Source organism: Citrus sinensis, chromosome 8 (assembly GCF_022201045.2).
Source record: "Citrus sinensis cultivar Valencia sweet orange chromosome 8, DVS_A1.0, whole genome shotgun sequence".
Lineage (NCBI taxonomy): Eukaryota > Viridiplantae > Streptophyta > Magnoliopsida > Sapindales > Rutaceae > Citrus > Citrus sinensis.
The window spans coordinates 9,429,990-9,455,186 of NC_068563.1; the positions used below are offsets into that span (position 1 = coordinate 9,429,990).

The following is a 25,197-nucleotide window of genomic DNA, read 5'->3' on the forward strand; positions in this document are numbered from 1 at the left end:
TGCGCCCTCTTTTTATTTTTTTTTTTTGGCTAGGAAATTTACTTGTGAGTGGGCGTGATGATTCATGCATTTGTTACAATAATTTTAAGTAAGATAATCATTTATTCCTTTTTTAAAATGAAAAAAAAATTACCATGAGTGATATTTATCTTAAGATAACTAAAGATTAATAAAAACAAATCTAGAATTAAGTCTGTCCACTTCAATGCTGATCAACAAATGAAGAATAAATTGCAAACGTGCAAATGCTGTAGAAGGATTTTTTTCTTTTTTCTTTTTTTTGGGGCAAGTTCATTTTTGACAAGTCCACAAATAATGTCTTGTTAAGCAACGTCATATGTTGGTGCAAATTTTATCCCAACTTATGATGGTGAGTTCGTTCTTTGGGCTGATCTTTATGGGCCTTTGTATATACTCTTCTGAGTCCACTTCCTTAGGCAATCAGAAGGTCCTTGTCTTGTGATACTCTACAAACACAAGAAAATTATCAGAGGGCCGGTTTTGCCGGCGTAAACCCTCCGACGGTCAAGTCAGTCATCAGACTTTTGAAAATATGAATTTAGAAAGAGAAAGATTAGAGTGAGAAAGTTAGCATTTTCCCCTTTTGAGTCTCTTTTTTGTCTTACCTTTTGATGAGAATGAAAGACATATTTATCGACCAAACTGATTTGACTTGGGTCCTAGTTATTTCGATGACAAATGTCATTGTTCTTGTGACATTTGGCAATACTTGTCCTCTAGAGCCCATGTGGATTGACACATGGATATACAAACTTGTCTACAAATTAGAGGAAGAAATGTTCTATCCTTAGGTTATTTTTACTAAGACCTTGGGATCATAAGAGCCTTCACACTTAGTAGGTTTGTCCTAGGATAAGAGCCTAGAACCTCAGCACGTTTTGGACTTTAAATCCTTGCCACCTAGTTGATTTATCCTAGGTGATTTGTCTTAGGATAGGAATCTAGGACCTTGGCTCCTTTTGGGCTTTGAAATCTTATTACTTAGAAGGATCATTCTAAGTCATTTGTCCATCACTTCGTGGGCTTGATTGGGAGGAAATTTATTAGATAGGCCTTATTAGACTTATTTTATTTTTGGTCCAACATCATACACAATTAAAGTGTGCCAATAGTTTTGATTGGAACACCAAAGTGGACATTATTAGCACATTTAGTTAATTTCTATATATATGAAAACACCATCTTATGTTTTCTGACTTAAAAAACCCAAAATATTCTTCAAAAATATATTACAGTAAATTGTTAAATAACACCTGGAAAAAAATTATTAAAAAAATTTACCGAAAAATAAAAAAGCGTAGTAATTACGCACATGATGTGTAGTTGTTAGCCAAACAAGAATCTCACAGTGAAAGTTCCACGTCCCATTAAATAACTGATAATTAATATTAATTATATATATATATATATATATAGCGGAAACGTGATCCATACATAATTTTTTGAAACTCTGTCATCATCAAACTCCTTGTTCCAAAACTTTTGTTTATGAAATTGTAAAAGTAAAATTGTAAAAAAAAAAAAAATTCAAATTTTCTGTTGCGTCTTAACTTTCCTCATTTCTCTCTCATTCTCTTCAGAATAACGATTTAGAGCCTTTGGAACATTCTTTCAAGTTTCAACTGCGTTCTTGTTGCTTTGTAGTTTGTGTGTTTAAGGCAGTAACATTTATTAATGGCGCCACTGGGAATTTTAGTCGCCGTCTTGTTGTTGCCGGTGGCGGCGGTGATGGGTCATTTTCCGGTGACTCTGACGCTTGAAAGGGCGATTCCGGCGAGTCATAAAGTGGAGTTGAGTCAGCTTATAGCTCGTGACAGGGTCAGACATGGCAGATTGTTACAGTCTGCTGCTGGGGTCGTTGATTTTTCTGTCGAAGGGACCTATGATCCCTTTGTTGTTGGGTAATTTTGCTATGTCAAAAAACCTTATATATAGATATGTTTGTTAAAGTTTGAGTAATGGGTTTTTTTTTGTTTTCAAAAATATTTGCTTTTTGTTTGTGGTTTCTGGAATTGTTGTTGCTTAGTTTACATTTGACTGTTTTTTTATTTTTCTTGCTTTTGTATGCAGCATTTGTTTAAAATTGTGATTAAATTTGGTTATTTTATTGGCTTTGTTATTAGTTTTATTTTTTTTTCCTTTTTTGTGGGTTCTTTTAGGCTTTATTATACAAAAGTGCAATTGGGTTCTCCACCAAGAGAATTTCATGTGCAGATTGATACAGGAAGTGATGTTTTGTGGGTCAGTTGCAGTTCTTGCAATGGTTGCCCAGGGACAAGTGGACTCCAAGTAAATTTTGCATTTCCTTATATGTAAATTTTCTATTTGTTGTCAAATTGTTAAAATTAGAGTCATAAAGTGGAGTAGTTGGGTCTGAAATTTTTCGACTGATTTTACTTGCTACTGCAACAGATTCAGCTCAATTTCTTTGATCCCAGTAGCTCATCAACAGCCTCATTGGTCCGTTGTTCTGACCAAAGATGCAGTTTAGGTCTTAATACGGCAGATTCTGGCTGTTCTTCTGAGAGCAATCAGTGTAGTTACACGTTCCAATATGGAGATGGTAGCGGGACATCAGGCTATTATGTAGCAGATTTCTTGCACTTAGACACTATTCTTCAGGGTTCTTTGACAACAAATTCTACAGCTCAAATTATGTTTGGGTGAGCTAGAAACTCAGTCAAGCTTAACATTGTGGTTTTTTCAACTATGTCTTGTTGTTCAGGTATTAGAAACTAATCTTGATAGGTGGATTATGGAACAGGTGTAGCACCATGCAGACTGGAGACTTGACGAAGTCAGATAGAGCAGTTGATGGGATCTTTGGGTTTGGCCAACAGTCTATGTCTGTAATCTCACAGCTTTCTTCTCAGGGGTTAACACCAAGAGTGTTCTCTCACTGTTTAAAAGGGGATAGTAATGGCGGGGGTATATTGGTTCTTGGTGAGATTGTGGAACCGAATATAGTTTATTCTCCACTCGTCCCATCACAGTATGTTATTTTTGTTCCAGGAAACTATTTTTCATCCCCGTTTTTGTTTCTTTGGCATTTTTCATATCAGCCTCCGAAAGATATCATGCTATTGATTCACTTTGATAAATTTCTGATAGATTAGAACTTGTTCCTACATAGCCTCAGTCATTTCTGCCTGCAGTTCTCCATGTCTTGCTTATATAGGTCCAAATGACACATCTTTGTGCTGTTAGGCCTTTTTAGGTTTTCTTTTTAAGTTTGAAATGGAAGTAGTGTTTCAGTAGAACAAAACAAATTGTTTGTTTCACGTAAAGGGGAGTCATGAGCAGATGTAACTATAATAGTGATTTTACAGAAACACTAGAGGAAAGTAATAATTCTGTTAATGGGGGGAAAAATTCGTAGAAGCAGCTACATTTGGCAACATATCAATTTATGCTTTAGTTTTCAGACAACTTTTATGCATTTTATTTGGATTGTGATATGTTAAGTGCCATGGATCTTTCATTCACTTCTCTATAAATAATGAACATTTGAAAAATAAAATAATTGACTGCCATAAGTTGACTAATCAACTGCATTGCCACAATTTCAGGCCTCATTATAATCTGAATCTGCAGAGCATTTCAGTCAATGGCCAAACTCTGTCCATTGACCCATCAGCATTTTCTACTTCAAGCAACAAAGGAACCATAGTTGATACTGGGACCACTTTGGCATACCTTACTGAGGCTGCTTATGATCCTTTAATCAATGCAGTAGGTTTTGGTGAGCAAAGTTTTGATTTTCTAAACAGTACACTTTACTCTCTATCAAAGATTGAGGTATAAAGCTCTCATGTTGTGCAGATTACGAGTTCTGTCTCTCAGTCTGTGCGCCCAGTTCTTACCAAGGGAAATCAGTGTTTTCTAATCACCTTGTTTTATTGCAATTATTAGCTTCTTTCTTTCTTTCTTTCTTTCTTTCCCCACTGACTAGCTTTTTACCCAAAATAAAATTTAGTTTAAATCACAAATAGAAAGAAAACGATTTTCTTTTTTCAAATAACTGGATTACTATGGGCTTGTTCGATATTATTTTTTAATTGATATTTTTCTGAAAATAAAAATGAGAATGAAAAATATATTTTGCAATTGCTGTATTTTGAATTTAAGTATAAGTTTGGTATTATTTTCTATAACCTGTTTTTTAAAACTGCAAACAGTAATATGTATTCGGTAGATATGATTGAAAATAATTAAAACAATGAATATGTGGTCGGTAGAACAATCCTATAAAAGCAAAATTTTAGTAAATATATTATCTTAACATTTAAAAAATAATAATTTGTTGTTTCATTATATGATAAAATATTGTAAAATTTTGATCGTTCAAAATTCTTTTTAACCAGTCAAATGAAAAAGCATAATGAACACAAGCAAAATTTTATACAAGATAAAGTTAGATTACAAGATTCAGTATATATTTTATAGAAGTAAGGGCAAAACAAACTTAAGAAGAGCATTGTTAGTTATCACCGAGTTACTGAATACAAGAAAAATTGAGAGCAACCAAAAGAAAATATGAGTTACTCAATGGGTCACACTGTATAAATGTTCAGATTAATCTTTCATGAGCAGTCATCCATTCTTTTGTTTCTTGATATATCGCATGATCTAATTTGGATACTTTTTGTTACTTTCATCTCTATATGAATGCCCAAACATCTGTTTAATAATCCCATTAATTTGAACAAATAAAACTAGCTAGCTCCCTAAACACCCATTGAGTTTGCAGTATTTTCATGTAGCAATAGAACCAAATTTTATAGTAATTTCTTATTTTTTTAAAGTAATAGTAATTTCTTATTTTTTAAAGTAATTTCATACGTGTTTAATTACATTGATCTGAACTAATCAAACGCAAGGTGATTTAAGAAGATGAAGGGAAAAAAAAAAGGAGTTTACGGAAGAATAATGAAAGAAGAGGAAGAAGAAATGGTCAAAGAAGATGATGAAAAGAAGAAAGGACGAAGAAGATGCAGTGTAAAAGAAATGAAAAAAAAAATTATATTGTTTATTTTTTATGTCTTGAAGTTTGTTCAGGGAATTGTTTTGCTACATGAAAATACTGCAATTCTTATTTTTTAAAGTAATTTCATATGTGTTTAATTACATTGATCTGAACTAATCAAACGTATGGTGATTTAAGAAGATGAAGGAAAAAAAAAAAGGAGTTTATGGAAGAAGAAGGAAAGAAGAGGAAGAAGAAATGGTCAAAGAAGATGATGAAAAGAAGAAATGACGAAGAAGGTGCAGTATAAAAGAAATGAAAGAAAGATTTGAACAATGTTTATTTTTTATGTCTTGAAGTTTGTTCAGGGAATTGTTTTGTAGGATGAAGAAAACGTGTATAAGAAAACGTGCAAATCCTTTTTTTTTTAATTTATACCCGCAAAAATTTTATTTCTTAAAACAGTATTTAATCGGTTTGTAACCGGTTAAATATAATTTAATTAAAATTTTTTATTATATTATAATAATTATGAATCGTTGATCTAATATAATGGTCCATAATAATTACGGTATTGATGTCGTGATTTTAATTACGGCATCATAGAATTTTTCCTTTTTCAAACATAAATTTAAATTAAAAAAATAAATAGTTGAGATCTAATGAACTAAATGATACGACACATTAATTTTAGCAAATTGATGCTGCAACATTTGTTTTTCTTTATCCTCTCTCCTTCTCATAACGCTCTTTTAAGATTTTGCATTAAATTTTCTAAGTTAACCCAAATAGGTGAACATAATCATACTCAACAAGAAAATAATGAATTAAATAATAATCTAAATATGACTCTAACAAAACAAAGTGCGCTTTTTAAGATAATTAAATTGTAATTTTATCTTACATTAAGGCAATAGGATAACTTATGTGGTTGGCCTTTTACCGTGAAAGTAATTAAAAAAGGAAAAGGATGTAAAAGCACGAAGAAATACATTAAAAATTTTGAGAGTGGGATAAGGTGAGGTAAATGGTAAGAAATATTTATATATGGACACTCTTGCATATTTTAATATATATGCTCTGAATAGCCTCATCATTGAATGATTTTTAAGTAGTTTTATTTGATTGGTCATCACGAATAGTTTGAATCTTGAGAGATAAGGATTAAAAAATTGACTTGTACTTTCACCCTCTCTCTCTCCCAATATATATATATATATATGAGTAACTAATTCACAAATAAATTTAGATTAAAAAAAATAATGGCTTAAAGTTAATGGATTAGGTGATATGATACATTGGTTTCAACCCATTGATGCTATAACACTTATTTTTCTCTATTCTCTCTCCTCCTCGCCAATATTTTCTTCATTTCCTCCATTGTTTTCTCTCTTTATTTTTACAAGAATCTGAACTCCCATATCTAACTTTTCCTCTCTCTTTTGAATGGCTGAAAGTTAAGTAGAGAAGTCCTCTCTCTCCTTCCCCTCAAACCTTTTCAATTTTTCTTACTTGCACTATTGCACAAAGCAAGTTAAGATACAGTGAAAAGAGGGAAAAATAATATAATAAAACATCCAATTGATTGTTGAAGTATGTAACCTTCATCTTTGAAATAACCACAAATAATAAAATCAGTAATATTTTTTTAAGTATTCTTTAGTAGAGTTTTGCGTTATATCCTAAATAACTTCTTGTTTTTCTTCGGATTTTTTTTTTTTAAACAAGCACACGTACATTTTCCCTCAAAGACAAATTCTTCTCTAAAATTTTTTAATCCAAAGGGTTTTCTTCTACAATCTCTGTAATTAAGTCAAGTTCATACTTTTGAGTTCCCCGTTCAAAACAATTAGGTTTTACATTAAATGATTTGGTTGATTTTCCCCAAGCACGTGTGCGAATCAAACCAAAAGAAAATTCCTTTGAATTGAAATTTTTTAATCCAAAGGGTTTTTTTCTACAATCTCTGTAATTAAGTCGAGTTCATACTTTTGAGTTCCACGTTTAAAACAATTAGGTTTTACATTAAGGTGGTGTTTGGTTGGGAGGAGAGAATATAGAAGAGAAAAATAATTTAAATTCTATTTTTATTTCCATTGTTTGGTTTGACAAAATGTATAAGAATTTAATTTTCATTAAAATTTAATAACCATCATAATGTAGAATTTGAATTCCATACTAAGTAGTGAAGAATTTAAATTCCTCTTATATTAAAAACTAAAGTTTTCAAAATTACCCTTCGGTTTTTTAACTTATTTAATGTCATTAATAATTATTATTTATAGTTTTATTTTATTGATTTAATATTATAAATGGACCTCCACTGAAAAGTCGCCGGACCACCGCCGGATGTCGCCGGAAAGTCACAAGACCACCGCCGGATCTCACCGGACCACCGTCAGACATTGCCGGAAGGTCGCCGGACCACCGTTGACTTAGCCGGAAGGTTGCCGGACCTCCGCCGCGGGCCACCGGACCACCATTTTATTATATATATATATATTATTACTAATATAAATAGTTTAATATTTAAGATAAAGGATAAATTTGTTTGAAGAAAAAAATTATAATTCATTTTCTTATCAAATTTTATATCAAACTAAACAATAAAATCTAATTTCACTACTCTTCTCCTTTCCTCTCCATTCCACTCTTTTCCTCTCCTCCCTTTTCTTCAAACATGACCTAAATGACCTAAACAAACATGACCTAAATGATTTGGTTGATTTTCCTCAAGCACGTGTGCGAATCAAAACCAAAAGAAATTTCCTTTCAATTGAAATCGGATGGTTAGTTTTCTTTGCCAGCATCTGGCAAAGGAAAAAAATGTTAATACACATGGTGAGATAAAGAATGAGACGGGAACTAGAGAAGTCTTCGGACAAACAAACACACAAACACAGAAAAGAAAAATCGATATATATATATATATATATATATATATATATATATATATATATATATATATATATATATAAATAATTTAGTGATATCCTCACTTTGAAAAAATGAGAATATACTCTCTAGAAATTTACTTTTGTATATTTTGTATTACAAGTTATTTGAAAATAAATTTAAAGAATATAATTGTCAATATATAAATACAAATTTATGTATAGAGAGTCCCTTCTAATGAGGAAGTCCTCATCCTATTGAAATGAAGACTAAACTAAAAGGCAAACAAATCATTTGAAAAAAATCATATTGAAAATTTAATTGTTTTATGTAAGTAAACTATAAAGTTTTTTCATATCAATAAGTGTGAATTATTTTAAAATTTTGATCATAAATATTTGTCATAAATAATCAATTCTGTAAAAGAAAAAAATAATTAATCTTTTTCATGGTGGAAAAAAATATGTTCATAAGAGTAGTTTTGAAGGTGTTACAGTTAAATAATTTATTGAGGATTTAACACTATGTGTTGAAGTAAATTTTTTCCATAATTTTATTCTAACATAAATATTTGACAATTTTTTTTATGTCAAGGTTAAATATCAACACACATAAAACAGATAAATTACTGAAATTAAAATATGTTTAAGGTATTTTATAAGTCAAAAAACAAACGGCCATTTGAATCCATGTGAAATTTATCTGCATAAAACAATTTTTTTTACCTTATTATAGGATAATACTATGCCATCTCCGTTGCACCAATGAAATGATAAAGATTAAAATGTCAAAATTATTTAGTTCTTTCAAAATTGACTATTTGTCCCTCTGTTAGAGGGGTCACAATTTGTATCGATTAAACAAATTGTTGGAATTCCCAAAGTGATACATTCTCGAAGAGCCGTATATTCTTCTTGTTAATCATAGTTAATTTAAACGACAGCAATAGTTATTGAGGTCTAATACATTTTTACATTGTTAATTATGAAAAATAGTACTTTGTAATTTTTAACTATGAAAAAATAATATTTCACTAAATTTCTGTTAATTGACTCATAAAATTTCGGTATTACCCTTATTTGATTTTTCCACATCCGTCGGCAGTTTCGTGGACGGCGTGTAATTATTTGTCGGAAATTAATCAGGTGGAGACTGGGACCAACTCCAATTCAAATCTCATTTTTCATTGGACCAACTCCAATTAATAACTGTCAGAACCCAGCTACTATAAAAGAAGGTGAAGGGGACGGTGTTAATGAGAGCTTCAAATAAAGAGAAATCAAAATACAAACTTCAATTCAAAGATGGATTTGTTAATCAGCTGCATACTGTGGCTCGTGTTCACATTGGTTTGGGTGATGGCTTTAAGTTTCATTTCCAGTGGAAAACGCAAAGGGCTTCCACCAGGACCGAGGCCTTATCCGGTGATCGGAAACCTCCTGGAACTGGGTGGCAAGCCTCACAAGTCACTGGCCAAACTTGCCAAAATTCATGGCCCCATAATGAGTCTAAGACTTGGCCAGGTGACCACAGTAGTGATTTCTTCTCCAAGCATGGCCAAAGCTATCCTTAAAGAACATGATTCATTATTCTGTGATCGAAAGGTCCCTGAATCAATCTTGTCCCAGCCATACCAGCACCATGAATTCAGTTTGGTCTGGCTGCCAGTCTCACCACTGTGGAGAAGTCTTCGAAAAATATGCAACATGCATATTTTCAGTAATCAGAAACTCGATGCCAATCAAGACCTCCGACGCAAGAAAATCAAAGACCTTCTTGCTTATGTTGAAGAAAATTGCAGTGCGGGTAAAGCAATAGATTTTGGCCAAGCTGCTTTTAATACTTCACTTAATTTGTTATCCAACACAATTTTTTCTATGGATTTGGTTGATCCCAATGAGCGAGAGTTTAAGGATACAGTTTGGGGTATCATGGAAGAAGCAGGAAAGCCTAACTTGTCCGACCATTTTCCTCTACTAAAAATGCTTGACCTGCAGGGCATAAGGCGCCGCAATACACTTTATTCTGGCAAGATGTTCGAAGTGTTGGATCGCTTGATTGATCAACGATTGAAGCAAAGACAAGAACATGGTTGTAGTATTAGCACCGAATCTAAAGATACGTTAGATACTCTTCTCAATATTATCCAAGAAAAGAGTGTAGAGTTTGACACAAAACATATCAAGCACTTGCTTGCGGTAATATTTCTATTTCTTTTTATTAATTTCTCGTACAAAATTACGAGTTAATTAACAGAATTCATATAACAGGATTTGTTTATTGCGGGGAATGACACAACTTCAATTACAATGGAATGGGCAATGGCAGAATTACTCCACAACCCTAAGGTTTTATCGAAAGCAAAATTGGAGCTAAAACAAACTCTTGGCAAAGGCAGCCCAATTGACGAATCTGACATCGCTCGGTTGCCTTACCTACAAGCAGTTGTGAAAGAAACTTTTAGGTTGCACCCGGCTGTTCCCTTATTAATCCCCCGTAAAGCTTCAGAAGGCGTTGAAATTGCAAGCGTCACGGTGCCAAAAGGTGCACAAGTTTTTGTCAATGTATGGGCTATTGGCAGAGATGAAAACATATGGGACAACCCTCACTCTTTTAAGCCTGAAAGATTCTTGGGGTCAGATGTTGATTTCAAAGGCCAGAATTTTGAACTAATTCCCTTCGGAGCTGGGCGGCGAATTTGTCCTGGTTTGCCATTGGCAATCAGAATGTTATATCTAATGTTGGGTTCACTTATTAATTCTTTTGATTGGAAGCTTGAAGATGAGAGCTTGGACATGAAAGAGAAATTTGGCCTCACCATACAGAAGGCTAAACCCCTTCGTGCTGTCCCCATTGCCATTTAGTCCCATACCATAGTTTTTTGTGCCGGTGGAGTGCGTTTAGTTGTAGCTAATAAAGCACTTTGTTGTTGCTATGTATTCACCGTTGTTGTTTATCTATTGTTCTTATTATTTATTAGCAACTATCCAATTGATAACCTAAATCCACTTTTTTGAGTGAATCGATATTGTAAGCAAATAATGTGTAGAACTTTGAATAACCAAGGAAATGATGTTTTTTGTTACGATTTTTTTTTTAATTAAATAAGCGAAGAAACATTGTTATGAAAAACGTTTTGTTTACCTACACAATGTTTCGCGACTAATGAAATGATGTTTACCTACACAAATTATAGGCAACGAAAAAATTTCTCGACTAATGATTTTTTTAGGCCAAAGCTTGTTTTTCATTAGTAGATGCTTGTTTTAGCCACAAAAACACATTCTGTCCACAAAATGATTTTGTGAAATAACTGAAGTTTCCTTCGCATTGAATGATTTTGTGAGCACCAGAGTCTATGAATTGTTCAGCCATGAAAGCAAACTTGGCAGAGGATACATGGAAATGTTATTGTCAAAATGTCAGCTTTGTTATATGAAATTGGCAAACGAAGCTGAGTATAAATAGGGATGTCAAAAATCTCTGTTCGGCCGGATTTGGCCGGATTTGGATTAGAACGGGTGATGTGAACCGCGTAGTACCCTGTTCGGGGATGAAGTTGGGTAAGTTTTGGGCTTCGCTTGATAAGTTTAGGGTCTAGTTTAGAACCCGAATTTTGTAAAAAAAAAATTATAAAATATATTATTTTAAATTATTATATTTATTGGGTCCATTTATTACACATATTTAAAATTTTAAACATTTAAAATTTATTTTTTTATGCTCGCTTTCATTAAAATAAAATTAAAAATTAAAAAATTAAAAAAATGCATAAATAATACTATAAAAAATAAAATCAAGGCTTTTTAACCCTAATAAAAAAGCCTGGTCTAAGCATCTAAAAAAAATCCAAACCGAATCCGGATATTGCCACACCCGGGCCCAACCCTGGGTTTTGCCACCCCCACGCACAAAACATGGAGTGGTTCAATGTAAATACTTAAAGAAAGTATTTTTGAGACTGTTTAATATTATTTTATGGTGAAATATTTTGATTTTAAAGCATACGTAAAATATATAAACGGTCAGTAACAATTTTTCATATGTATAAATTTTATCGGGTCATCGTTGGCTGTAGGGGTGGGTATAAACCCACAACCCATGGGTTTATCCAAACTCAAACCAAATTAAATGGTTCGGGTTGGGTAAATCATTAAAATGGGTTGGATGTGAGTTTTATGTAGAAAATCATTTCATTATGGTTTGGGTATGGTTTACCCATGGGTTATAGACAAAACCCCAACGCTCAAATTTTCAAATGAAATAAATGAAAACAAAATAAATGAACACAAATAAGTGAAAGACCATCATTAAATTTTTTACGGCGTGATCAATTGTCAACAGTTAGAAAATGAAAATAACAGTAAAAATAAATTTAAATTAAATAAATATTATTGTAAATAACATAAATTTTTTTTCTTATTTACAAAAATAATTCCTCCCACATGGAAGGATCATCATAGAAAGAGCAGGAGACTCTACTAATGATCAATAATAACTCGGCTTGGACTGGGTCCGATACGCTAGATGGTGGCTAATTTTTGGTCAATAATTGAATGTAATGCCCATATTAAGTATTAAAACAAGAAATATATGTTTTGATATGAGCAGAAAAATTAATAATAAAATTTTTTCTTGTAATTATTTATTTTGTGAACATTTTCTTATAATAAATATTTTTTAATATTTTAAAATTAAATGTAAAAAGTATAGGTAAAATATTTTATTATTTATCTTATAATAAATTTTTATTTGTCAATCAAGTTTTCTTATAATAATTTTTTTATCATTTGACTAATAATTTTCTTATATATTTATTATAAGAAAATTTTCACAAAATAAATAAGTATAAAAAATTTTATTATTAATTTTTTTGTTCATATCAAAACATATATTTCTTATTTTTAATGCTTTATTTTTTATTTAGTTTCTATTCATGTGATTTATTTAATTTAGAATAAATATAAATAAAAGAGTAGTTGAAAATAAGGGTAATATTGTAAACTTATACTATTAGAGGAGTTTTTGGCCATTATAAAAGCAGGAGGGGGAAAAATAATATATGTTGATTACTGTAGGGGGGAAACTGGCAATCTCCCTAAAATTAAACATATAAGTAGACAACATAACGCAAAATTACTAAAACGATAAATAAAAATAAATATTGCATAATTAAATAAATAACAAGTGGCAAAATTTATTATTAGATTGTTAATGTCATGTTTGTGAAAGTTTATTATTAAAGTGTACGTTCTTATTTATTGAGAAATAATAATTTTTGTGATTAAACTTTATTTTGATTTTTTAGTATTCTTTAATTTAAGGATTAAGTTATTGTAAAATTTATAATTTTTATCCACTATATTTTTTTATATTTTAATATCAATTTAATAATTAATAACAATTAATAATTATTATAATTTTGATATAATTAAATTTTATTAAAATAAAAATTATTTTGATAATAAAATTCAAACCAAACCCAAACCAAACCCAAATTGTTTGGTTTGGTTTGGGTTAAAAATATTTGGGTTGGTTTGGGTTGGATCCAAATTTTTATGGTTTGATTTGGATTGACTTAAAATCCAACCCAAACCAACCCATGCCCACCCCTAATTGGCTGTTGTATTTTTCTTCTCTAATAGAGAAGTTGTCACGTAAAATTTGAGATGTGTGACTAGCGTTGTTCTACAGCTTTATTTTATTTAGTTTACGACTTGTTTAATATATTCTTTGAAAAAATCATAGGTGAGAACTTAAAATTCCTAACATTATCCATTGCTGACTTCTCTCTCTTAAAGATTCTTCGTCGTATGAAAGAGAGGCACAAAGTGCGCAATCCATGAGCTTCAACGAAATACTCACATCTTTTCCAAACTGACATCTAACTCTTTTCGAAAATTGCTCAAATATATCTTTTATTCTATTTCCCTAATTTTTTTTTTAATAAATCAAACACTAACCTAAGGGCGTGTTTGGTATCCCGCACAACATAGTATTAAAATACTATTTCGCATTAACTTAATACTAACTTATATTTGGCGTTAAATTCAACTAGCGTGGTATTGCATTAACTTGGGAAACTAATGCGGTCAGATCCGCATAAACCAAACCCGAGGGGGGGTTCGGGTTTATGCCGCATCGTATTAGAGCAACATCAAGAAAATAAAATTGAGAAAACTTTACAGCATATTCACGATGAAATTCATATAACCCAATCTAGTACCACCAAATCGACTTGGCAATCATCGCTCGACGCCATCACCGACGCTTTTACACTGCTGCGCGACACCATAGCCATTGCTCCATGAAGACGCCTTCACTGTGGAGAAGATAAAGCTCAGAGAAGAAGAAGAAAGAAGGAGAAAAAGAGGAAAAGAAAAAGGAAAAACAAATTGAAGAAGACAATGAAAATAGAAGAAAAGGAGGAAAAAAAAGAAAATGAAATGAAGACGAAGATAAACCCCAGAGAAGAAGAAGAAAGTAGGAGAAAAAGAGGAAAAGAAAAAAGGAAAACAAATTGAAGAAGACAAAGAAAATATAAGAAAAGGAGGAAAAAAGAAAATGAAATGAAAACGAAGAAAGAGAAAAAGAGAACAAAAATGAACGAAGAAGAAAAAGATCTGGAGAAGACAAAGGTGGGAGAAAGAGGAAGCAGATAATGATACATTGAAAAGCATTACCTAAAGAAAAAAAAAGGAGAGGGAGGAAATTAAAATAAAAAAATAAAAAAAATATTTTTTTAATAAATAAATAAAACGTTAATAACTATTGTTTTCTAAATATATATAATTTAAATTAATTAAAAAAATTAATACAGTGAAGTACCAAATACAGTATAACTAAAAATTATAAATATTATTTTTTAAATATATAATATAAATTAATCACAAAAAATTAATATAGTACAGTGCAACACCAAACATAGTATAATTAAAAATTAATACAGTATAGTACAACACCAAATATTGTACAACATTATTATAATACAGTGCTAATATAATACAACATAATACAATACATTAACATAAAAATAATGTAATATAATATAATATAATACAGTGTACCAAACGCATCCTAAACGTCGAGGTGTTTTTGATAGGTGCCAATCAGATCATTAACTGTAAGAAAGAAACTTAGATGGATCGAGCTCACCATCTCCCTATAAGTGAGTTTATACCTAAGCCAATCGTTTGGGTAGGTCAGGTGGTTCCTTGAATTGAAATCACCAACTTTAATATTAAAAATTTAAAAAAAATCATTAGATTCAGAGTGGGACCCAGCAGACCTGCCCGTATGGCAAGTTGTTATGGGTAGGGCCATCCACATAAGTGCTTCTCCAACTGTAGACCAGAAGATTATTCATATTTTTCATATTACGATTTGAAACTAGATAATCATGAAATTAGCACACCAACTTGAAAACAAAAGAATCACAAAATCTACCTGCAAATCTTGATAAAATATTGAGAATAACCATTATTTAAGATTTTGAAATGTAACTATAACATTGCAGCAAGTTGATTAATATAACATGAGCCAAACATTGCAAGTTGAGCGACCTCTGCAGCCAAGCCATCACAAATATATGTTCTCACAGTGTGTTAGAAACTGATGTGTAAAACAAAAGAGGAGCTTCACATGGAGCTGGAAAGTTTCCATTTTACAATTAATGTTCTAATGGTGTATTTACTAATTAGTAATTGGAACAGACTAAAATTAAAATGAAAAATGAGAATCAAAATAAATTGTTTATTTTACTTGTGGGAATCGAAATTGGAATGAACTATATTGCTATTGATATGTGGGTCCAGCTACAATACCTTTGGGGTTTGGTACCCCATTTTTTGTCTTTTTCAAATCTACCGTTGGATTTAACGTAAGAATTGCATAATGGCTGAGATGTAATTATTGGGTTATTAACATCAAAGACCCTTATTGTTCATGTAAATAAAAAAAAATTAAAAGTTTTGAAATTATGACATATAAGTCAATAATATTCTCTTTTTTTTTTTTAACTCTATTGAACTAAGTTTCTAATTAAATGAATTTTTCTTACATTTATTAATATCTATTTAAATTAATAATTTATTAGTTAATAAATTAACTACTTTATTATATAGTTAAACTATGTATATTATTTACTAACCATAATTAATGATAAGTATAAATATGATCTTTTTTTTTTAATTTAACATAAAGGCAACTAATTTCCTCTCACCTATGTGAACAAGGTTCAAAACCCATAATTTTTTCTTTCAACACAAGAGATTTTATTATCTCAAGTAGATGAAATATACAAAATATAAAAATAAATTTAATTTCATATTCTATATAGTTAATTTTTTTTGTAACATAATATTTATTAAACATACTATCAATTATTTAATTATTTAGTAAAAATATGTTAATTTACTAATAATAATAAAGTGTTAGTTTATGAACTTGTAAAATCTTTTTTTTAACAATGAGTTTTTGTCCTTAAAATAAAAAATAATAATTTAATTGCACACTTAAATAAATTGGTGTTTGTTACTCCACCCCAACTATTTAAATAGTCATTAACTGATATGAGAAAAGGATAAAAAATTTCTAAACAATTACTCTATTTGAAAATAATCTAAAAATACGTATTTTCTATTCTTTCTTCTTTCTTGCTAACATCACACATGGATAACAATAGAGATGTCAATTTAACACATATCTATCAATTAAAATAGAAGTCAATTAATATAATTAATTGTGTCATGAATGAGTTATCATATTAGGAGTTTTAAAACCAAATCCAATAAAATTATTAATCTAGTTAACAGCTAGAAAGAGCAAACAAATCCATTCAAGTTGGATGTCTAAGTATCTGATCCAAATAGATTGGATAATATCTATCTAAAATATTCCGGATTTGGTTTATTCAATATCCATCCATGAACTTGAATATTAATAATATTTAAGTATATGAGACTAAAATTGAGTATTATATTTAATATTTAAGTTTTGTAAATCAAATGAAAAATCAAAATAATATTGCTAAAAATTATTGCACCATCAATGACAACAATGACGGTATCATCACTAAGAAATAGAAGTGAGTAAACAAAAAAAAAAAAAACTATCAACATATTCAAAATTCTCTGATCAATGTAATGGTGGCAATGTTGATGGATAACTAGATATGCCGGCGATAGATGAGCCTTCCAATGCAAACAACTATAATAAGACCCTATGATTAGATGACGTTTTAACACAGGGGGGAAGCAATGCTAGATTTCGTTCTAGCATACGTCTTGAAAACTCAAGAAAGAGACTCTCACCAAAGAGAATATATTTCAATTAAGAAAAAATTAAATTTTATTAATGAGAAGCTTGTGTCTGTTATCATAAATTAAGAATAACAAGCCTATATATATAATAGTAGCTAACTTAAACATTATCTTTTTCAAATAAGAGAAATAATCTAAAATCCTAATTAGATTAGAATTACAAATATGACTCAAGTAGGCTTAATAAAACAAGATAAATTCTAATAAAATACTAAATTGACCCAAATATTATAATTCCTAGTAAATTTCTAATTTATTTATTTTTTTATAAGTTTGTTTGGTTTTTTTTTAAAGAACATAAAATTATAGGTAATAGTACAAGTATAAAAAAGTAAAGGGGCAAAATTATAAATAGGCAAAAGTTGGTGTCGCTAGCAACGGTCGTCGAAAAATTGGCCTAGGATAGGTGGATTTGGAAGATTTGATGGTGCTGAGTGTGATGCTGGTGGTGGTTTGTCTCAAATAGTTGTGATTTGACCGAAAAGTTGAGTTAAATTTGCGGGTGGAGGTTGGTTTCGGTTTCCGGCTATTCGACCGGGGGTTGGCAGCGTGAGTGAGTTGAAAAGAAAGAGCTGATGATGGTGGACGAATGGGTGGTGGTGGAGGCTGTGAATCGCGGCGAATTGCAGCGAATGGAGAGGCGGATTTTCGTGGTGGTTCAGCGGCTGTTTTGGCTAGTTTCCCGTGGCTACGGTGATGGGATGGTGGTGTTATGGGTTGGATGTGTGCGCTTTCGGATGGGAGAGAGGATCGACCGAAAAGAAGAGAAACCGGTGGCGGCGGCACCGTGTGTGGCGGATGTGATGGCGGCTTCGGGTTTTGCTAGGTTTTTTTTTTAACTTGATGGAACTAATGTATGGAGTTGGTGGTCAAGAATGCTCTGCCTGGTACAAAAAAAAGCTCTAATATCATTTATGTCTTGAAAACTTAAAAAGCTCTAACATCATTTATGTCTTGAAAATTTAAAAAAAAAAAAAGCTCTCACCAGAGAAGATATCTCAATTGTGAAAAAATTGAATATTATTAATGAGAAACTTGTGTCTGTTATTATAAATTAAGAATAACAAGCTTGTATATATAATAATAGCTAACTTAATCCTAATCTTTCTCAAATAAGAAAAATAATCTAAAATCTTAATTAGATTAGAATTACAAATATGACTCAAGTAAGCTTAATAAAATAAGATAAACCTTAATAAAATACTAAATTCTAAATTGACCCAAATATTATAATTTCTAATAAATTCTAATTTATTTTATTTAAAATGCTTCCTACATCACGTTTTAAGGTTCATTGTCTTTAACAACCAAATTGAGGGTCTCTAAATTAATAATAAAAAAAAGGTGGTAGTGTAATGTAACTCCTTGTGTTTTTGTGGTATAGTTATTGTTGCAGCTATTTTAGAAGAAGCATGCAACTTTATATATCAGCATTTGCTAGCATTGAGACTATCTTTATGTAAATCATCTAATTTCAAGGCTAATGAAACCCTTCATATCCCCTTTCGATTAATAATGTCATTGCACTTGAAGAAACAATGGTTATTAGTGATTGTCTATATTTTTTAATACAAATATCTTTTTATAATTAATTAAAAAATAAATAATAAAAATTTATTTTATTATTCTGTTTCTATATGGAAAATAATTTTAATTACCTTTTAATTAAAATGGGTGAGAAAAATGATGTCATTGATGGTGCAAAATGGATGAGAAAAATGATGTTATGTAGGTGTAGGACTAATGCGTAAAACTTTAAAAAATTTTAGCATTTTTATTTTTATAACAAATAGTAGGACACTATTATAATTGACCTTAAAAAAGACAAAAGAGAGGGGTACCAAACGCATGTTGCAAGATAGCTTTGCCCTTGATATGTTTACTTTATCTTGAAATCAGAATAGATTGTTATAAATTACTAAGCCGCCCTTAGTTAATTATTGTCATTATTTATTATAATAATAATAATAATAATAATAATTTATAATTACTGTTAAGTCCATTATTTATAGAGTTGGCATCTTATGGCAAGTCTAGTTAAATTAGAATTTTATTTATTGCATATCTTGTAATAGGGATTAATTTATTAATTCCCTAATTTAGTGAGATTCCAATTTATTTGAAATATTTGTTTCCTAATTTAATTAGATGTCTAATTTAACAAGTCTATTAATGATGGGATTCTATAATTGGCGCATAAGATCTATTTAGAGCAAGAAGTTTGTTCAAATAAGAAGTTTACTAAATGATCTAGATATTTCTTGAGAGACAAGGTAAGAAGATCAGATTTATTCCTATTCAAATTCATAGGAATTATAAGAGGAAAAAAACTCTTATTTGGAAAAAATCCAAGTCTTTTAAGACTTGCTATTTTTGTGAAACCCTAGTGCCTATATAAAGAGAGGTATTTCACAATTGAAGACACACAACACAGAGCATAAAGCAGAGAAGTAAAGTTCGGCCTCTTCCCTAGAGAATCCAGATTTGGCACATAATGTTGTGTTGATTTATTTTCTTATTTTTTTTTCATCTATGTAGAGAGTCTATATAGATCTTGGATTACTAGACATTGAAGAATTGAAAAATTCCTATTGATCACTTTGCGAAGTGCCTTGAGGATCGTGGATCAAGAGGGATAACAATTATTTAAGAAAAGCAGATTCAGTTTAAGGTTGAGTAAACTGTATGGTGATAAACTGTAAGTGAGAATCTTAAGTTTGGTAAATCCATAGGTTGTAACATCGCAACTTAGTGAATTACTTTTCATCTAGCCGTGGCCTCATGGATGTAGGATTGATTAATCCGAACTACGTAAAAATCTCCGTATAATTTATTTTCTACAATTTATTGTGTTTTGAAAAATTAATATTTTTTATACGGATGAACAGTAACCGTAAACAGTAATTGTGAACAATAACTATGAATAATAACCATGAACAGTAACTATGAATAGTATTTCTGAAAAATTAATTAAGTTGTTAATTTTAGGTTTTTTTTAGTTGCCTACATCTATTTGCGATAGATCTAAATTCCTTTTAATTAGTATTATCATCATCATCATCATCATCATCATCAACTATGAATTTTTCATCATCATCATCATAATTTTAAGATTTAAGTGGGGTAATATGGTCACTTTAGGGAATAGGATTCTCATTTCCACCTCTCCCCATAGGAATGGGAACTATAGTAATCATTCCCAATTTTAGGTGGAACTTGTCACTTTGATTCTCATTCCACATCTCATTTAAGCAAGTAAACATATTATTCATTCTCATTCCTTAATTCCCATTCCCATTCCCAATAAGTAAATACACCATAAATGAAGAGATTTCTACGCTACTTACGGTCATAAAATGAAAAGAAAAATCTTTTTGGATGGCGCTCTTTGTGTAAAATGTACACAAAATCACATAGTACTAAAAGCAGAAAATTAACGGTTCATAAAATAATTTTTTGGCCATTACCAGCAATAACAAAGTGAAAACATTTTCTGGCAAATGCTGGCATTAAACTGCATCGCATTGCAAAGATCTCACCCTAAAATATAATTTTAGATCATGGATTAGCACTTAGTTAATTAGCTATAAAATTTATAAAATTATGCATAAGAAGTCAGATAAGCATCAACTCTGTTTGCCAAAGAGCATAACCTTGTTTTCTGTAGGTTGAGCCGAGCAAGGCCACTCAGCTTTTGGCCCATAGGCCATAGCCACCCTGAAATATGAAAGCGGGCATCAATCACATGACCCAGGTCAAACAACTTTTTCAGAATATAAGTCAGTTTCTTCAGATTGGTAATCACAAAATCTTATAGAATTAAATTAAATTGCACATCTTTTATCTTGAATTTATACTATCATTTCATAATGCTCTGCATATTGAATGAAGCGCCTATATATTAGTCAATTCATCCCTGACTATGTACCACTAAATAAGAATTTAATAATGTAGCACTAAGAAGAAAAGGTAAGACTAACTAGTATAGCTGGGTTGTGGAATCTCACATGATAATTACTTGGAAGCTGAAGGACACAAACTCTTTCATCACTTATACTTAGATTATAACAAAATTAATGGATAAGTTCTAATCGATTACATGATACATTAATTTCAACACATTGATGTTATAATATTCATTTTTGTATCCTCTCTCCCCGTCATAAACTTTCTTATAAAATTTTGAGTTAAATTTTGTAAGCTAACTCAACAAAAAGATAACGAATTAAATAATAATTTAAAGATGACTAACAAAAGAACAAATGCAATCTAAGATAATTAAATTCTATTAATATATATATGTCCTATATCAAAGCGAGAAAGTATCTTACATGGTTAGACTTTTATAGTAGAATTAACTAAAGGGTGAAGGGTTTAAGAATCCAAGGGAATATATTAAAAAATTGAGGGTGCATAGGATGAGGCAAATGACAAGAATACTTGTAAATAAGAACACTTACATATTTTAATATATATGTCCTCAATAGTTTAAATGATTTTCATTTTTACTTGCCATATCAAAGATGAGAGCTAAAGAATTGATCTATGCTTTTGTCCACCACTCTACTTTTTTTTAAAAAAATAAAAAACAAAAACATAAATTTAGCTTAAAAAATAAATAAATGGCTGAGATCTAATGAATTAGATTACATGACACATTAATTTTAACAAATTGATACTTTAACATTTGTCCTTCTTTATCTAATTGTCTTCTCCTCATCAACGTTCTTGTAAAATTTTGAGTCAGATTTTGTATGTTAACTCAAATAGATGAAAAAATCATACTCAACAAAAAAATAACGAATTAAATAATAATCTAAATGTGACTCTAGCAAAATAAGAGTGCTTTCTAAGATAATTAAATTGTAATTTTGTCTTACATCAAGATAATAGGATAGCTCATATGGTTGGACTTCTATTGTAGAAGTAACTAACAAAAGGGTCAATTGTTTAAAAATACAAGGAAATCAATTAAAATTTTTGAGTGTAGGATAGGATGAGGTAAATGACAAGAAATATTTATATATGAAAACTCTTGTATATTTTAATATATGTCCCCAAGAGTCTGGTTGAACCTTTTTTAAGTAGTTTTATTTGATTGACAACCATGCATTGGTATGCACTTTTGCCCATAGTTCTAATTTTTTTTTAGTAACTAACACAAATAAATTTTGATTAAAACAAAATCAATGGCTGAGATCTAATGAATTAGATGATGTGATACATTAATTTCAACCCATTGATGCTATAACATTTATTTTTCTTTATTATCTCTCCTCCCATCAACATTCTTCTTTTTCTTCATTTCGTCTGTTGTTTTCTCCCTCTATTTCGCCAAGAGTCTAAACTCCCTTTCTTTATATTGTTTTGTACCAATATATAATAAACTATCTTTTTTTGTTTAGTATATTAAAATCTATGGCATCCTTATTTTAGTAAAGTGAGGATATTTTCGCTAGACAATAATTATATATATAGGAGTTATGTTTTACCGCAATAAGGAGTTATGTTTTGTCCTTTGATCCTAAACTTTATTTTTTTTTCTTTTCTGAGTTATTTGGGATAGAAGGATTATTTTTACATAACCCCTTTGTATAAAAAATCATGTCTTTTTTTCCATTAGTATAAGAAGACAAATCTATCTTTATTTGAATAAATTTTAACGTGTTTGTAATTTTGTCTTGTACTTCATCATGCATACAAGACGAATCTTATACTTCGTCTTGTCTTTCAAGACATAAAGGTATGAATGATATTAAAAAAATAAAAAATAGGGCTCATCTCATGAGAAAACCCTTCCCGAGATCCAATCAAATACTCCTTCTTCTTCTTTAAAAAATTTAGATCTATTTAAAGAAGCATAGGAAAAATAAAAACAATAGATAAATTAGTTTCTCTAATTAATTAATCCTAAAAATATTGCTCATTGATAAATTTTTATGTTATATTGTTCATACGAGTTACTGTTCATGGATACTGTTTATAGTACTGTTCATTAAAACTATTCAATGAATTGTCACATTTACTGTTCATTCATCATAAATAGACTAAAAACAATAAATTGTTGAAGTAGAACTCACAGAAAATTTTTATGTGGTTTGGAGTAATGAAAAGATTATAATATATGCTGGATTCTTACATAATTTTAGACATCCTCTTACTCTTGCCACCAACTCATTGTAACTAACTTAGTTGACCCTGCTTGGTGAGAAACCCTTGTTTAATTGTGTTTGCTGCTGTCCTTCATCTCAATGAGACCAAAGTAAATATTAGAATGTCTAATGAAAGACTTAATATGATGAAGACTTAATGAAAAAGACTAAAACATCATAGAGATATGAAACATCATATGCGGCCAAATAGGTTTCATCTTGATCTCTGCATTGGGTATTTCTCTAATATAAAATATGACATACCATCTTTACTCTTTCAATGTGTGAAGTACTCCTCTTTACGTAGGAGTAGTATTTCACCCAAAATCCTAGTAGAGGAATATTAAAATATACTTCTTTAAGAGTCCAATATTTAACAAATACTTGATTCAAGACTATACTTTCTTAAGAGTCTAATATTCCATAAGTACTTGATATACTTACTAATGTAGTATTCATCTTAATTTATTTGGAAATCTTTGATATGGAATCCTACTTTCATGCCAATTTGCTTCTTTTATACCTCTAAAAATATTCTTCAATATTCCGCATAATCTAATTTTAATTAATTCCCAAGACTAGATAAATTTCAAATAAAAGGAAACAAATCCCTAATAAAAGAAATAAATAAATTGCAATATTATTGATACGATGATGTCAATAATAGAAACCAAAACAATCTTTCCCTTTGACATCCTTGTAGCCAAAACATAAACTAACCAATTGTCCAAAGAACTAATCAAAACAAAAACCATAAGTCACCATTAGTTCAGATACAAATCTCCTCTAATAAATAAATGCTCATGACTATAATTCAATTGAGAAAATTAACTCTCCCGTTAAGATAAACCATCTCGTACATTTAGAGAGCAGTAATGCATATCAAAGAAATAAATAAACTTCCCTTTTAATAGAGTGTAAACAAAATGAAGAACTACTCTCCCCCTTTCATGATGCAATGAAAACGAAAAAAATATGTAACAATAAAAATGAAAAAAAAAATGTAATCTCCCTTTTTTGACAAAAAGTGCGAAAGCATGATATATAACATAAACAAAAAATTGAAATAGCAGGCTAAACGAGTCAAAAATCAAAACTAACTAACAAAGGGGGTATAAAGTAAAGAAATCATCAAGAGTAATGACCACGCCTAATGTCATTTAAGAGTGTTTTCAATGCATTTAGCTCAATCCAACAAATCCAAAATCGTGTCCTTTTGATCATCGAAGTGCTGAAGAGTGGAGCAAATGATTTGAAGCTCAAAAATGATAATGGCCAAATCTAGGAGAACATTCTTAGTTTAAGTATGTTCATCTTGATCACCAACAACACCAAGGGTGTCCGCATAGGATAGGTTGGTTTAATATAATTAGGAAAAGAATTAAAAACTTCATCATCGTCAACTAAATTATAATCTTGAGATGTAAACAAGTGATGAATCAAGGAAGGAATGGTAGTGCATTCTCTCCCAATATATATCTACATTCTTTACAATAAAATCAAAAGCTATCTTGCCAAGTTGAAAGGAATGTCGCCTCCAATTAGAAATATGACTTTAGCAAATAAAGGGTTCACTATGGTAGAATTTTCAGTAATATACCAATTGTGTGTCCCAATCTAATATAAAGCTTGATATTTAGAATTAAGCTTGGATACCAAAAGGTCTTTAGACGAAGGAGAATTTCCTCTTAAAAGTAGAGTAGCAATAGTAGACATGTCCAAGGTGTTCACGTGTTACTAGAATTGGTACTATCAAAATCTTTGCAACCAAACGAACTTGATTAAGGAAGGAGAAAATCCAAGGTACGCCCTTTTGCATGAATTTTATGGAAAAAACCTGGCT

At 30.3% G+C, this 25,197-nt stretch overlaps 2 protein-coding genes across 5 annotated transcripts in view; both read left to right on the forward strand.

Annotated features, from left to right (window-relative positions):
* Positions 1-1,460: 1,460 nt before the first annotated feature.
* Positions 1,461-5,148, forward strand: LOC127899025 (aspartic proteinase 36-like). Of its 3 annotated transcripts, none has more exons than XM_052431662.1 (6): positions 1,461-1,922; positions 2,181-2,310; positions 2,434-2,684; positions 2,786-3,013; positions 3,591-3,763; positions 3,844-4,064. In XM_052431662.1, the coding sequence occupies exons 1-6, from the start codon at positions 1,696-1,698 to the stop codon at positions 4,011-4,013; spliced, it is 1,179 nt and encodes a 392-aa protein (XP_052287622.1). In that variant the 5' UTR covers positions 1,461-1,695; the 3' UTR covers positions 4,014-4,064. The 3 variants fall into 3 exon arrangements, with proteins under 3 accessions (XP_052287622.1, XP_052287624.1, XP_052287623.1); XM_052431664.1 differs by lacking the exon at positions 3,844-4,064 and adding an exon at positions 4,902-5,148 and having other exon boundaries at positions 1,462-1,922; XM_052431663.1 differs by having other exon boundaries at positions 1,462-1,922; positions 3,591-3,753; positions 3,844-4,046.
* A 3,974-nt stretch (positions 5,149-9,122) lies between these two features.
* Positions 9,123-25,197, forward strand: part of LOC112495544 (geraniol 8-hydroxylase-like) — a 59,523-nt gene continuing 43,448 nt past the window's right edge. The window contains exons 1-2 of one of the 2 annotated variants that reach the window (XM_052432553.1): positions 9,123-10,080; positions 10,153-10,967. In XM_052432553.1, the coding sequence (XP_052288513.1) occupies positions 9,187-10,080; positions 10,153-10,746 (1,488 nt within the window). In that variant the 5' untranslated portion in view covers positions 9,123-9,186 and the 3' untranslated portion in view covers positions 10,747-10,967. Of the gene's footprint in view, positions 10,081-10,152; positions 10,968-25,197 lie in introns of those variants that run through there. The other variant, XM_052432552.1, reaches the window with a different exon arrangement.